This window comes from Tachysurus vachellii, chromosome 5 (assembly GCF_030014155.1).
Source record: "Tachysurus vachellii isolate PV-2020 chromosome 5, HZAU_Pvac_v1, whole genome shotgun sequence".
NCBI lineage: Eukaryota > Metazoa > Chordata > Actinopteri > Siluriformes > Bagridae > Tachysurus > Tachysurus vachellii.
The window spans coordinates 22,833,759-22,849,763 of record NC_083464.1 but is presented as its reverse complement, the minus strand read 5'-3'; the positions used below and the strand labels follow the sequence as shown (position 1 = coordinate 22,849,763).

Genomic DNA, 16,005 nt, shown 5'->3' with positions numbered 1-16,005 from the left:
ACATAGCGCGTGACTTTCAACCACGTGATCAGCGGAAAGACAAGAAGGGCTGCGAGTCAAATCAAACACGATTGTTTATAACATGCCAAAATGCTGGACTTTGAGCCGGAGCGACACAATAACACGTAGAACAGCCTAACTAATAAAATACAAAGAGTTTGTTTAAGGTAGGTGTTCTGATCTATGGAGGATATTTCGGAAGTACTTCTTACTAACCTGCTGAACTGAAGGTTTTTGTGTGTTTTAACTCATGATTGTAGCTGAAAAGTGAAAATGTGTTAAGACTCTCAATAAGTCAGACCTCTGTCAAGTAGGTGACCATCAAGAAGACTGAAAAGGTGAGTAATATATACGTTAAATATACCTTAAATATATATAAATATACATTCCATTTCTTCACTAGATGTATCCGTTCTAAATCCATCACGTACTGTATAATATTACATAATATGCTTAGGTCGAATTTATATTAACCTTTAATTTAAATGAATTTTGAAACTCAGACATTATTTCTCATCTTATCTCCAAACCTTAATGAAATATTTACAGATGAACGCATTAGTTGCCCTTTGCCACTTCTGCGAACTTCACGGGCCTCGGACTCTGTTTTGCACCGAAGCTGTTCATCCGCCATCGCCTTCACCTCCTCAGCATGGATCAGCGATGATGCCTGATCGAGAACCTGAAGGAGACCGTGATGGAGAAGGACTCACCATGAAGGCCAATGGCTCAGACACACACAGAGCTGACATGTGCGAGGTCTGAACTATAGTAGTGCTCATTTTAAATGCGTTTGTCAAGTGACAGAAGAAGAGCAGTTGAATTGATAAACAGCTTCATTTTTCTGCTTAGGTATGATCCTATGTTCTCTCTCCGTTTCTGTTTTGGTGTCTGATGTCTTTTAATCTCTTGTATACTAAGGGCTGTCGCTCCCTACCTGCTTCTCACCCCGGTTTTGTGAGTGTGGACAGTGAGACCGGGATTCGCTTCCTTAGTCATCAGCATCCACGACAGCCACAGCTGTTCAGCATGGTGCGTCAGGCTTGTGTGCGCAGTCTGAGCTGTGAGGTGAGTACTTTATTGTGTGTGTGTGTTTTATGGGGAAATAAGTTTTTTGTGATTTTTCAGGACACCACATTTAGATTCATATACATGTATAGAACAAAAAAGATTCCTTTCTCCAAGAAAAATGTGTTAAATCAGTTTGGTCTGAATATAAACACTGGTGCTTTTTTTTACAGGTGTGTCCAGGTAGAGAAGGACCCATCTTCTTTGGGGATGAGCAGCATGGCTTTGTGTTCTCACACACGTTCTTCATCAAAGACAGCCTGGCTCGTGGCTTTCAGCGTTGGTACAGCATCATTATAGTGGCCATGGACAGAATCTACCTCATCAACTCCTGGCCTTTCCTGTTGCGCCACCTCAAAATCACCATCCAGAGTCTGCAGAGCACAGCACTCCAGGTAGCAGAAGTCCAATCCCAGTAAACCCACAAAAGCAAAGGGCTATGATTAAAACAAAACCACCTGACTTATAACAAAATTAAAGTGCAATTTATTAATTACAGTTCAAAGAGACACAAAATGTGTCAGTAAGATTAGAAAAACACCACCTGAGCTTCAATTCAATTCAGCTGTCCAGTTTCAGTAAGTCCATGCCCACTGGAGGCTTTAATTCATGTTCTTGTTTGTCAGAATTGAGACATGATGTGGTCTGTTGCTGTGGTGGTCCACCTGCCTCAATAGAATGTTTATTTAAGAGTGTTTATTTGAGCTGCCATTGCCTCCCACTCTGCTTGAATCTGGCTAGCCTTTCTCCTCTGATCTCTCCCATCAACAAAATCAGAATCAAACACACAAGGATTCAGAATCACACAGTTGACAAACATGTAATATGTCTGTAAATGTCATGTAAACATGTACAGACATAAATAACAGTATACTTTACATTTAGCTTGGACTATACAAGACAAAACAAACAATACAAGACTAAACAAACTAAAAATTTAGCCTGTAATGCACATGAACGCATTAAATGAAGAAGAATTTATGTCTAAAGCAAAAGATGACTGACTCGGTATCTGTTTTACTCTTTAATTTCAGGTGTTTGAAAGTGAGCAGGTGGTATGCCCGCAGAGAGCAGAACGGATTTTTTCACCAGCAGGCTTTCCTCATCAACGCAACGGCAATGCAGCTCGCTCTCTAACTTCTCTTACCCAGCATCCCAACCTGTGGGCCAGCCTGCATACTTCTTTCAGTTGGTAGGACATACACAAAAACAACTGACACAAACAGCTCACAACATGGACACTTGATTTACTTTACTGACCTGTGTAAATCAGTGGCAGGGTGAATGCAATGTTGAGCCTAATGTTTGTACATCATGCAGGCTGCTAAACGCGTGTGGGAGCCGACTGACTGAAAAACTACTTGAGGGAGCACCTACTGAAGATACACTCGTCCTCATTGAAAGACAAACAGGTAAAGGTCCTGTTCTGGTGAGATGTGCTCAAATATACCCTGAGTTATAACCCTGATATTGGGTACAGGACCTATATTGAAATAAGGTGATGAAAGTGATTTTCTTATAAAAACAAATACAGCTTGTGAATATAAACAATTGTTTTATTGGCTTGATTTACAATGGGGAACAGAAATGAATTAATCAAGATGGATACGAACAGCTTTATGGATACATTGCTCATATGAGCATTTGCATAAAATAAATTGGTATTTATTAAATTCCTATAAATTAAAAAAAAAACGTAGACATGAGAAGATGAACTTCGAATATTCAGCTTTAAATCTTATCATTTGCTGTGAGTTACTGTATATTTATGTATGGATTATGTTGTCAAGTTCAAGTCACATTTATTCCATATATGCATACAAATGTCTATCTTTTACTATTTAAATTAATATATCAGTTAAGATGAGATGATAAATGGAGGACACGCTAGTCTGAGCAGATGGTTGATGTACACTAATGCGGTTCAAATATCAGAGCTGATCTTACAGGAAGAGTTATCATATGATGCAAAAGATTTTCCCTGGAGGATGAAAGGTGACTAATAAGTCGGTTCCCTTTTTGCCATGTCATGTGGTTAATTTTAAAAAGCTTTGTCATGGTTTTGCCTCCCCTGGTTGGATGATACAGACCTCATGTCTATAATATTTCTTTTGTATTTTGGCCTTTTTGGATGCTGTGATTCACCTGGGTATGCTGCTATATAATATTTTCCTATGGATATGAATAATAACTACTTCAGCTTCTGCCTCAGAGAAATTCATCAACAACAACTGTGGCAAATAAGAAGAAAAGCAGCATTTAGGAATCTTCTGTATACACAGTGTGTTCTGTAAACATTTAGTTTAATTTGGCTTAAGCAAATATTTAAACCCAGCTTTACTCAGAGATTTCTGAATGAGGCACTTTATTTGGAAATATGTAGAAAATAACTAGTTTGACTTTTTTCATTTCTCACATCAGATGGATCCCTAGTTATATAATGTGTTTTCAGCATGTCAAGCCTTGGATGTTATTTATGTTCGGATGAAGTTTAACAATCACTTCCAAAGATATTTGGACATTTGAAATAAACACTGAGCTATACAATAGTTCATAGTTTCAGCTTTAGTTTGTTGGAGGTGTAGGAATTACAGCACTCTTTTTATGTGCTTCCCCTTTTAAGGGTCCTAACATAATTATGTTGGCTTTGTAGAAGCCAACATTCTGATTTCCTTTATAAGCTTATTATTATTATTATTATTATTATTATTATTATTATTAATGGTGCTTGAAAAGCATCATTATTGTTATTCTGCATACTTATTATTATTAGTGGTGCTTGCAAAGCATCATTATTGTTATTCTGCATACTTATTATTATTGTTATTAATGGTGCTTGAAAAGCATCATTATTGTTATTCTGCATACTTATTATTATTATTATTATTAGGGGTCAAGCCCCGAAGGGGCGTAGACACCTATTGTTATCGTTAGTCTTCTTCTTCTTCTTCTTCTTCTTCTTCTTCTTCTTCTTCTTCTTATTATTATTATTATTATTATTATTATTATTATTATTATTATTATTATTTTGTCCGTCATTGAAGTCAAAGGCAGCCCATAGAACCGTACGTAGGAAAGTTATGAAATTTGGCACACATGTAGAGGCCAGTCTTAGAAGTTACTGTAGCAACTTTGGTGTGTCTAGCTCAAACCCTCTAGCGCCACCAACAGTCCAAAAACCCAATTTTGTGCTGAATCGTAAGGCCTAGAGGCAAAATTCTTGCAACATCAGAATCAGAATCACAAAGGTCTTTATTGCCAAGTATGTTTAGGCAAAATTCTTGCAAAATCAGAATCAGAACCAGAATCAGAAAGGTCTTTATGAGGGACACACACACTTACACACACACTTACACACACACTTACACACACATTTACACACACATTTACACACACACACTTACTCACACTCGCACACTCACATACTCACACACAGACGCACACAGACACTCACACACACTCACACAGACACACTCACACACCCACTCACACTCACAGACACACACACAGACACACACAGACGAGGAACACACACACTTACACACACATTTACACTCACACACACACTCTCACACACACACACACACTCACACACTCTCTCACACACACACACTCTCACACACACACACACTCACACACACACACACATACACTTACACACACATTTACACACACATTTACACACACACACTTACTCACAATCGAAAACATACTCGCACTCGCACACTCACATACTCACACACACACACACTCTCACACACACACACAGACAGACACACACACACACTCACACACACTCACACACACTCACACACACTCAGACACACTCACACAGACACACACACGCACCTCACACTCACACACACACTCACACACACACAGACACTCACACACACCCTCTCACACACACACAGACACACACAGACACTCACACACACAGACACACACAGACACTCACACAGACACACACACTCACACAGACGAGGAACACACACACTTACACACACACTCGCACACTCACATACTCACACACACACTCACATACACAAACATTTACACACACACTCTCTCACACACACTCTCTCACACACACTCACACGGACACACTCACACGGACACACTCACACGGACACACTCACACACACACTCTCTCTCACACACACACTCTCTCTCTCACACACACACACACACTTTATTGTCAGGTATGTTTTCACATACGAGGAACACACACACATTGACACACATACACACACAGACACACACACTCACACACACACTCACACACACACCCTCTCACACACACAGACACTCACACACACACACTCACACAGACGAGGAACACACACACTTACACACACATTTACACACACACTCGCACACTCACATACACACACATTTACACACACACACTCTCTCACACACACACACACAGACAAACACACACAGACAGACACTCACTCACACTCTCTCTCACACACACACACACTCACACAGACACACTCACACGGACACACTCACACACACACTCTCTCTCACACACACACACACACACTTTATTGTCAGGTATGTTTTCACATACGAGGAACACACACACACACTGACACACACATTGACACACATACACACACAGACACACACACTCACACACACACTCACACACACACCTTCTCACACACACACAGACACTCACACACACACACACACACACACACTCACACAGACGAGGAACACACACAGACGAGGAACACACACACTTACACACACATTTACACACACACTCGCACACTCACATACACACACATTTACACACACACACACTCTCTCACACACACACACACAGACAAACACACACAGACAGACACTCACTCACACTCACACACACACTCACACAGACACACACATGCACTCACACACACACACACACTCTCACACAGACACACTCACACAGACACACACAGACACACACACTCACACAGACGAGGAACACACACACTTACACACACATTTACACACACTCGCACACTCACATACACACATTTACACACACACACTCTCACACACACACACACACACACACACACGCACTCCGCCATGCAATGCCATATCGCTACGAAACTTGGTATGGTTCATCAGAGACATGTTCTGAGCGCATCTGATCGGCTTGACCCCGGTATCGCTGCTTGCAGCTATATTTATTATTATTCTTCTTCCGGACACTTTTTCGGCGCGTAACTTGTCCCGCAGCTTTTGTCCTAGACCCATGAATGAGGTGTCAAATCGACCGGCTCGTTGAGGACAGGTGTGCTATGACTTTTATAAGCGATCGGAATTCCGGAATTCCCGGTACGGAAGCTCAAAGGGGTTTTTTTTTCCCATAGACTTGAATGGGGAATTCTTAAAATTCTTTTGTTCTCTCTGTAGATGTAAAGGAGACTCTCAACACATGTAACTATCAACTCCACACTATCAATCCAATGTTTCCACAAGTATTGGCCCCCAGTCAATACACTTTTGTCCAAAAGTATTGGCACCCAACCGGGTATTCACGTGACGTCATGTGTAGCCCCGCCCCCAACAAACTGTTCTATGCAGTATAATATTAAGTAGAATTCCATAATGACTGCAGTTTTGACATGAAATTTCAAAACACTTAGTAGTCACTTTTGAAATGTCAAAACACTTAGTAGCCACTTTTGTCCAAAAGTATTGGCACCCCACCGGGTATTCACGTGATGTCACGTGTAGCCCCGCCCCCAAAATAAGCGAAATCATAAATTTTGCACAACATGGATGTGTCATATATCAAAACACTCAGCCCAATGAGGGGAATTGCCTCACGTGTGTTTTGGTGAAGTCACGTGACGTCACGTGTAGGCCCGCCCCCAAAATAAGCGAAATCAAAAATTTTGCACAACATGGACATGTCATATATCAAAACACTCAGCCCGATGAGGGGAACTGCCTCACGCGTGTTTTGGTGACGTCACGTGTAGACCCACCCCCAAAATAAGCGAAATCAAAAAGTTAGCACAACATGGACATGTCATATATCAAAACACTCGGCACGATGAGGGGAACTTGCCACGTGCAAGCACCATTCACATTTTCTTCAGGAAATGTACATTCTAGTTATTATTATTCTTCTTAGCCACAAATTTATCAAGAGTAACTCCTCCTAGGGCTTTTGAGCCACATGCACCAAATTCGGATATGTCGTAGACCCTGGTCTGAAGTTTGTTGCTATTACTTTTCTAAGCGATCGGAAATTCCGGCATTCCCGGTACGGAAGCTCAAAGTGGCCTTTTTTCGTATCCACTTCCATTATAAACTTTGGAGGTTTATAACTTGGCAAGTTTTCGAGCGATTTACACCAAACTCGGACAGGTTCTTTAGGACGTTACTCCGGACAAAGTTCCGACGGAACTTTCGGTTTTCCCGTAGTTGACGATGGAACGTCCCATAGACTTGAATGGGGAATTACTAAAATTCCTCTAAGCTTTCACACACGCAGCGTGCGCAGAACTCAGGCACGGCTTCTCTCCTGTGTTCTATACAGTATAATAATAAGTAGAATCCCATAATGACTGCAGTATTGACATGAAATGTCCAAACCCTCAGTAGCCACTTTTTGCCAAAAGTATTGGCACCCCACCGGGTATACTGATGACGTCACGTGTAGCCCTGCCCCCAGAATAAGCGAAATCAAAAATGAGCACAATATGGACATGTCATATATCAAAACACTCAGCCCAATGAGGGGAAGTGCCTCACGTGTATTTTGGTCACGTGACGTCACGTGTATAGCCCCGCCCCCAAAATAAGCGAAATCAAAAATTTGCACAACATGGACATGTGACATATCAAAACACTCAGCACGATGAGGGGAACTGCCCCACGTGTATTTTGGTCACGTGACGTCACGTGTAGCCCCGCCCCCAAAATAAGCGAAATCAAAAATTAGCACAACATGGACATGTGACATATCAAAACACTCAGCACAATGAGGGGAGCTGCCTCACGTGTATTCGGATCACGTCACGTGACGTCACGTGTAGCCCCGCCCCCAGAATAAGCAAAATCAAAAATTTGCACAACATGGACATGTGACATATCAAAACACTCAGCACAATGAGGGGAACTGCCTCATGGGTATTCGGATCACGTCACATGCTCATGTCCGCTCGCCTCCAAAAGTATTGGCACCCTAGCGGTCCAGTAGCTTTCACAATCTTTCTGTCCACTTGCCTGCAAAAGTAACACTGACCCTTATGTCCACTCGCCTCCAAAAAGCACCGGCCTTTGCGAATACTTGCACCGTCAAAGCCAACATCAAAGTTTGTCTCGACGAACTTTACAAATCTAGTTAGACAATTGGTTGCTTAGATGTTTCATGGTCATGTGTGTGTTAGTTGTGTTTGTTACAAAGTGTTGCATCATTATATCAAGTACAAGTCATCAGATATAAATTACTTTTAAGTTAATTTCGTGTGTGGCGTTTGCATTTGGAATCTGTAGCTGTTAAAGCTCAGTAAGAAGTCCAAAGAGCTGTCAGTGCCAGTGAACCAAGCTGAAAAATCAAAACAGTAAGTACTTATAAAGAATGTTTCATTGGAAAATATGAAAACAACATTAGAGTTTGCCAGAAACATCAAAAAAGTTAGTTTTGGAGCATCATCCTGTAGACTGATGAGACAAATTTGAAGTTATATCTGTTTGTTGAAAAGAGAGTAGTAAGGAAAAGGGAAGGAACTACACACGATCCAAAGCTTGTCACTTTATCTTATTGCTTGGCCAGTGAACAAGCTTCCTTGCCTTTACTGATGGTGTCACTGTGGTGAAAAGCAGCAGTCTGAACTGCTTTACTGTATTGATAGAGCTAAAATCAAAAAAAAGTTTGTGTCCAAATATTTATGGACCTGACTGTACAGGGCTTGTATTAGCGGTACATACATTACGAAGTAGTGAGAGAGAATCCAGCATTAGTGTATTCAATGTTAGAGATTTAAGCACTTATGTATGTCGCTCTGGATAAGGGCGTCTGCCAAGTGCTGTAAATGTAAACCTGCAATAACAAGAATTAAAATTATACATGAATGACTTTAGAACACTGAGTTTTGGCCTAAAGGAAGTTTCAACTTTTACTAACAAAATATTGATTTCTGAGGTTGTAGATATAGTGTGATAAGCAGGTCAAGGTAATTATTTACTGCCTGCTGACTCACTTTACTTAAGGTGTGTAATTATATCGCTCCATGGTTCAGACAAGTTGTCTATATGTAGTTTCACATGATTTCAATTTGTCTGTCTGGTTTTTATCACACCACACAAGAACCTGCTGGGATTTGGATTTGCTACACAAAAAATTGCTCCTAGCCTGTGTTGTGTCTGTGCATGCATGGGTCCTTCCCATCCTGAATGTATTCATGCCTCACTAACACAGACTCTGTATACTCCACAACCCTGGCTAAGATTAAAAGGTCACCAGAAAGGAATGACAGATTTGTACTTGAATGAACATTGAATCCTCCACTCCCACACATAGTGGAAAGTAACTTCCATTAAAGCTACGCCTACAAACTCTTCCTTGCAATCTCTTATATATAAACATGTATTCATATCTCTGCCTATTTGAAAAAATCTGGTTGAGACTGGGAGAACATTTATTAAGCATATAAAGATTGCAAAAATCTGTAATGGTATTCTATTAAGAGTCAAGTTACTGTAACACTTGTCTGAATGGGACTGAATGTGTGTTTATCTGGCATCGCTAACAGACATGTAAATTTGTTCATAGAAAAAATAAATGCTCTAAACTTCATGCCGTATCTCACTAGTTCAGCAAGCAGCAGGGATTTAATTAATTTATTTAATTTGCTGATTCAGCTTTGTAGCACACCATCACGTTGCATTCTCTTATTTAAAGTCATTTTAACTTATTTTATGCACTGCACCATAATACACTACATATGCAAAAAAGTAGTGCAAAGGGAGTAGATGCCAAATGTCACATAGATGCCTAGATGTGCTAAAGTGAAAGTAAGTTTCACCAGGCAGCATGCCGATACAGGCATAATGATGCATAATGAAAGAATACATTAGTTCATTTATTTATTTATTTATTGTCTGGCATGGCGTTTCCATACTGTATACTCATATGCATAGGCACCATGATTCTTGTCTTAGTCATTGTGAAATCGGACATTTTCACATGGCAAATCAAAACCATAGTGATTATGGATGGAAGAGAACATGGAAAAGTGAATAATCTGAAAGTTAGTATTGAATTTAACTGAAATGAACTGGAATCCATTCTGTGCGTACACACACATATGCACACACATACACACACAATTTATTATTGATGCAACATTGACAAATATATCATCCCCAAACATAGGTTGCTTAAACACAGTCAAAGTTGGTTCAGATGTATGTAAGACTACCCTTAATCCAGCTTTCTGGTGGTAAAAGAGGGTGGATTTGATATCTGCTCTGGTTCCTCTATGTTTCTTCATACTCCTGTTCTCTCATAGAATCTTTATTTTGTCATAACAGACTTTTTCTTGCTGATTAAAGAGTTATCTCAACATCCATATTTCTCTTAGGTTGTTTTGCTAAATTTACAGTGAAACTGAATTAAAAAACAGATTTCAGATTCAGATTTGGACTCATGAAAATGCTTTACACAGTCCAAATGTAAATTCCAGTGCAGGGTAAACTCTCCCTGCCCCAACACTGCATATGATTTGCCAAGTCATAATATTTAATTTAAGAAAATTTACATTACTAGGCTCCTTCAGTAGATTAAAAAAACATTACCCACTTGCTTTATTAGATACATTTACTAGATACATTTTTGCTGTCTCTTTCAGCCTTTCATACATGATTTCATTTACCTTGCTCAGATACACTGACTGAATTTTCTGATTTCTCTGTTTTCCATAGAAGAAGAAGAGGAAATGAATGCTGAAGGAGTCGGAAGTACAGCTCAGGACAGCCACTCAGACACCACACACGACACAGATTTTCTGTGTGGTGATGATGGAAAAGGCACAGAGTCTCTTGGACCACATTTCAAATCTCTGAGACATTTACGTCAGGTAGATTCATGTTAAAAACATGTTCATGTTTTGTGTGAATTAATTCAGTTGCCATTTAAAGATGCATTATTATTTGAATCTATTGGCAGGTCCTCGGTGCGACAGAGTTCAGACAGCTTGCATGGCATGTGCTAATGGGAAACCAAGTCATATGGAGAGGGCAGGACTGTGGTCTCATCCAGTCAGCTTTTAGCATGCTCAAGGTGAGTTAACAATCATTTAAATATTAAATCAGTGCTAAGCATTTCCAAACAAGACTTGCCATTTGAAATGCATAGGTCACAACAACATATTTAGTTCTGCTGTGGGTCTGCTTGACTATTATGGATTCATAGAGATACATTAGATACTGTTTATTTTAAAGACAAAATGTGAATCTTTATTGATGCAGATTTAAAAGACCAATTTACAACTTCTTTTGATTTCTGGATGCCTTTTCTTCCCCCCAACAGGCATTGCTCCCAGTAGGCTGTGTTCGTGTGGTACCCTACAGTACAAAGTATGAAGAAGCATATCGATGCAATTTCCTCGGTCTGAGCCCTGATGTGCAAATCCCAGCTCATGTCACTTCCTCAGGTATGGCCAGTATTTACATTTACATTTACAGCATTTGGTAGATGCCCTTATCCAGAGCGACGTACAAAAGTGCTTAAGTCTCTATCATTGGATACATTAACTCTGGTTTATTAGGTTACATACTTTAAGATACCATGAGTCTAAAACACTGTTCAGATTTTATATATATATATATACTATATAAGTAGGTCTTCAGCCGTCGTTTTGAAAATAGCCAGTGGACTCAGCTGTCCGGACCCCTAGAGCAGAGGTATTCAACTAAAATTGAAATAGGTCCAGTAAGAGAAAATTTCTTGAAGCAAAGGTCCAGAAGATCATAATGTCTAACTAGTTAGTGTGATAAATATTTATGTAGCCTAGTAGTTGTATCAACATCTGCAAGCAATCAATACCTGACTGTCAAATCAAATGAATGCAGTACAATTCAAAAACTTTTTGACAATATTTATTGTCACATAACATAGATCTGAACATATGTATGACTGTAGATATGTATAATGTTCTCTCATTAAATGAATAAAAGTAGGGCTACATTTCAAAATAAGAGAAAATAAATAAAATGTGAAAATTGTGTGTTTAAATAAAGTGCTTAACTTTCCCTTTTATATCTCAGTGAGAGAACTGAGCTCTAGCTTGGCTTGGCAGGATTTTAATCCTGGGCTTGAATGGAGTCAGGGCCATTCTCATACACATGTGGAGGTGCTCATTAGTGACCCTGGAACCATATTTAGTTTTGATTATGTTCATTGTAGAGAAAGCTGCCTCGCAGTTGTATGTAGAGCCAAACATGGTCAGGATGTATAGGGCTACTTTCCTCAGACCTGAGAAAGCTGTCTCAGGGATGCTGTCTTCAGATTTGAGTGGATATGTTTGTTCAAAACCTTTATGTTTTGTCTGGTGGAACCAGTCGAGCAGTGCTGGTAGATCTGAGGGTGCGAGTTGCAGTGTGAGGAGTGATGAGGGCTTTGAGGTAAGAGGGAGCTGGTCCATTTTTGGCTTTGTAGGCCAGCATCAGTGTTTTGAATCTGATGTGTGCAGCTACCAGAAGCCAGTGGAGGGATCGCAGCAGCAGGGTAGTATGCGAGAACTTAGGCAGGTTGAAAACAAGCCATGTAGCTGCATTTTGGATCATTTGCAGAGGATGAATTGCTTTCATAGGTAGACCTGCCAGCAGTGCTTTGCAGTAGTGCAGTCTTGAAATGACAAGAGACTGAACAAGTACCTGAGCCGAATTTTAGGTTTCCTCTAAAAGCTAATTAAAGGTAGATCACATGCAACTTCCCAGGTTCAAGATACAATACATTCTAAAGGTACGTGATGTTGCCTAGTGGCTATCGACACCTTAATTAATTGCTGAGAATATTTTTGGCAATCAGGTGTATTACCTCTTTCCTTTAGCTTTTATTTTCCATCGTTTTATTTTCCATCATCCGTTGTATGATCAGCGAGAACAGTCTGGGGCTTCGGATTTAGCAGATGACTGAACTGGGGAGAATTCTGTAGGGGCAAAAAAATTAGCAGTGATGCTCCGAATGGTAAATATTTATATTCATGAGAATTTATAACATCATGTGGAATGTTGCGTTTAATACAGCTGATTGATTGAAAGCCACTGCTGTGTTCATAATTAAGCGTAGATTCTACCTCACTTGTAAAAATGCAATACTTTTTTATAGGATTTGTCATCAGCGGTTACACAGTGACACGTAAAACAAGGTCTATAGCCAGTGTACTTGTTAATGTTTGACTGTATTCCCTCTCTTTCAGAGTACATGGTGTTGGTAGAGGTGCTGAACGTGGAAAGGGGCAATGCGTATCCTGCGTACAATAGTGACATCCTTTCAATGTACCAGTTCAATATCAGCAGTGCAAATACACAACCAACAGACAAAGGTGAAAACTGATCAAATATAAACAATTTGCACACAAACACATCTGAAGCTCATGCAATGGCATGACATATTGTCTCTTTTTCTTCTATTTGAAATCTGCAGGACCGTTGCTATTGAATAAGATCGAGCTGGCATTAGCTAATGAGAATTTGTCTGTGGAGGTGGTGTCTCACTGCTTGCTCTGTCTAAAGGAGGAGTGGATGAAGTCAGTGCAGCTCTAACTTTAACTCTTTATATCAATGGCTTTTACTTATATTATGCTAGACTTTTAAGTTAACCTTTTAAAAATGTTTCTTAGAGTTTTTAATGTTCCTAAGTGTTTCTTTTTACTTAGAAAAATGTTCATAAGCTGAATGCAGTGATGTAGGTTCACTGCTGATAACACAAGCTATTAGTAAGTCTGCCATTTAATGAGCCTTCTAACATTGTCTTCTTGCTTCCTTCTTTAATTTCCCAGTAAAGTGAAAGTGCTGTTTAAGTTCTCAAAGGTGGATGGAAGAGGTAAGGAGGACACACTGAAGGTTTTAGCCCTGCTAGGGGCTACTGGTCATGGAGAAGAGGACAACACGCGTCTCCTTAAGTTCTGGATGACAGGACTGAGCAAGACATACAAGAGCCATCTAATGACCGCCGTCCGAGGAGGAGAGAGATCCATGAATCAGTAAGCATGTGAGAGAGAACATGAACATCACTCCAAAACGGTATCCGTTGTGTACATGTGGGTCAGAGGGTTTTTGCGTTACATATGGCGTTTTATAGGTAAATTAAAAGTCTCAGAGTAGCCACCTACAAATCTGTTCTACTTCCTGGACTTTTGCTTCAGCTGTCACATTCCTCTCACATGCAAGTTTATATAATTTCTTTTCCTGCTCAATATCTGATTCATTTTCAAATCCTCAAATAATTATTGCAGAAGTCTTTTTTTTTTTTTGGTACCATTCTTTGCTGTTGGCCCAAATGCTAAATACACAATGTACCAAAATGCTTTAGACAGATGTTATAACTTGCACATGATGAATAATCTTGCCGCACATTTTCCAGCGTTTTAACCTGAGCTCTCGTGCTGTTTACAAACGTTGGGTTAGGACTACTGTAATTATAGTTTTCATCATCACACAGCTTGGATTATGTATTATGTTAATAAGGTTAAAAAAGTGATCCATTTTGCTAAACTGAGCAGTCACTTCTGCATTTATTCTGTGTTGTTTAAAGCACATAAGTCGTATTTATTTGAGATATTTATGCATCTAGTATGTTTCAGGTAATATTTTATAAGAACAACTACACATTAAATTATGCTCATTTAGTATGCATGAAAATATTTGTTATAAAATGTGTGTGCTGTTTGTCATGTAGCAGGATTTTAAAAATCACTCCTGTTTGATGAAGAATCTGCACTCATTTCAATCGGAGTAGGACAGTGTCTGCGTTTTACTGTTTTAGTCAGAGATGAGTCGTTTGTTTTTCACCTTTTTCTGATGTCTTTGTTGACTACGAATATGTCATAATCTGTAACTTGCTGTGAATATTTGGCTTTTTACTGTAAATATAAATGCTAAATAAATCATTTGAATTTGAAACCATCCTGTTACTCCTCACATCTACATTGTCTTGGTGTTGTTGATAGAAAGGATAATTTTTCTTATTTCTTCTCCCTCCATTTCGACATACCTAAACTCATAAAGATGCCACAGTGTGTTCAGTAATTATTTGTAAGCACTTTTGTGTATTTGACTTGTACCGGGAGCCTGGACTCTATCCCATGGGATTTGGAGCACACCGCAAGGAAACACTGGAAGCATAATCACACTACAGACAATTTAGAAATGCCAAGACATGTCTATGATGTATATCTATCTGGAAAGAAACCCACAGAGGACAGGGAGAACAAAAAAATAAGGTGGTAAGGCAAGAATTGAACCCCATTCTCAGAATTGTGAGGCAAATGTACTAATGTGTTTTTAAACAGTATAAATGAATGTAAATGCAGGTCATTGGTGGTAACAGCTAACAGTGGGTGTAAACCGTATATATCAGTGACCTAATACACTAATAAATCATTTCCAGTATACAGACTACTTCATAGTCATTTGCAATTTTTTTTGGCTGACTGCCCTGACATTCCTTTTCACCTCCCTTAGATATGTTTCCTGATGAAATTATCCAGCCATATCATAAAAGTAATTCATGTGTGGGAAAGTAACACAGATATTTACTTTTAGTATAAGCTGGATATAGGGGTGCTTAAGAATTTTCTGTTGGATAATGGATAAAGGTGCATCATTAGGTTCTACTTGAACCTTTCTTTCATCTCCTTTAACTTTTATGTAAGGTAATGGGGATTTTATTGTCACTGAATTGGTACCAAT

At 39.4% G+C, this 16,005-nt stretch overlaps 1 protein-coding gene across 2 annotated transcripts; it reads left to right on the top strand.

Moving 5' to 3' along the window:
* Positions 1-17: 17 nt before the first annotated feature.
* On the top strand, positions 18-15,219 carry flcn (folliculin). Of its 2 annotated transcripts, none has more exons than XM_060870524.1 (13): positions 18-167; positions 261-338; positions 550-759; positions 922-1,068; positions 1,242-1,463; positions 2,103-2,260; positions 2,389-2,480; positions 11,014-11,168; positions 11,258-11,371; positions 11,621-11,744; positions 13,512-13,637; positions 13,739-13,841; positions 14,094-15,219. In XM_060870524.1, the coding sequence occupies exons 3-13, from the start codon at positions 550-552 to the stop codon at positions 14,299-14,301; spliced, it is 1,659 nt and encodes a 552-aa protein (XP_060726507.1). In that variant the 5' UTR covers positions 18-167; positions 261-338; the 3' UTR covers positions 14,302-15,219. The 2 variants fall into 2 exon arrangements, with proteins under 2 accessions (XP_060726507.1, XP_060726508.1); XM_060870525.1 differs by having other exon boundaries at positions 44-167; positions 315-338.
* The last annotated feature ends 786 nt before the right edge of the window (positions 15,220-16,005 follow it).

What these genes read in the sequence shown, in the direction of transcription:
- flcn (XM_060870524.1), top strand. Translation starts at nt 550, where the DNA reads ATGAACGCATTAGTTGCCCTTTGCCACTTCTGCGAACTTCACGGGCCT. An exon ending in ACAGAGCTGACATGTGCGAG is followed by an intron (nt 760 to 921) that starts GTCTGAACTATA and finishes TTGTATACTAAG; the next exon opens with GGCTGTCGCTCCCTACCTGC. An exon ending in TGCGCAGTCTGAGCTGTGAG is followed by an intron (nt 1,069 to 1,241) that starts GTGAGTACTTTA and finishes TTTTTTTTACAG; the next exon opens with GTGTGTCCAGGTAGAGAAGG.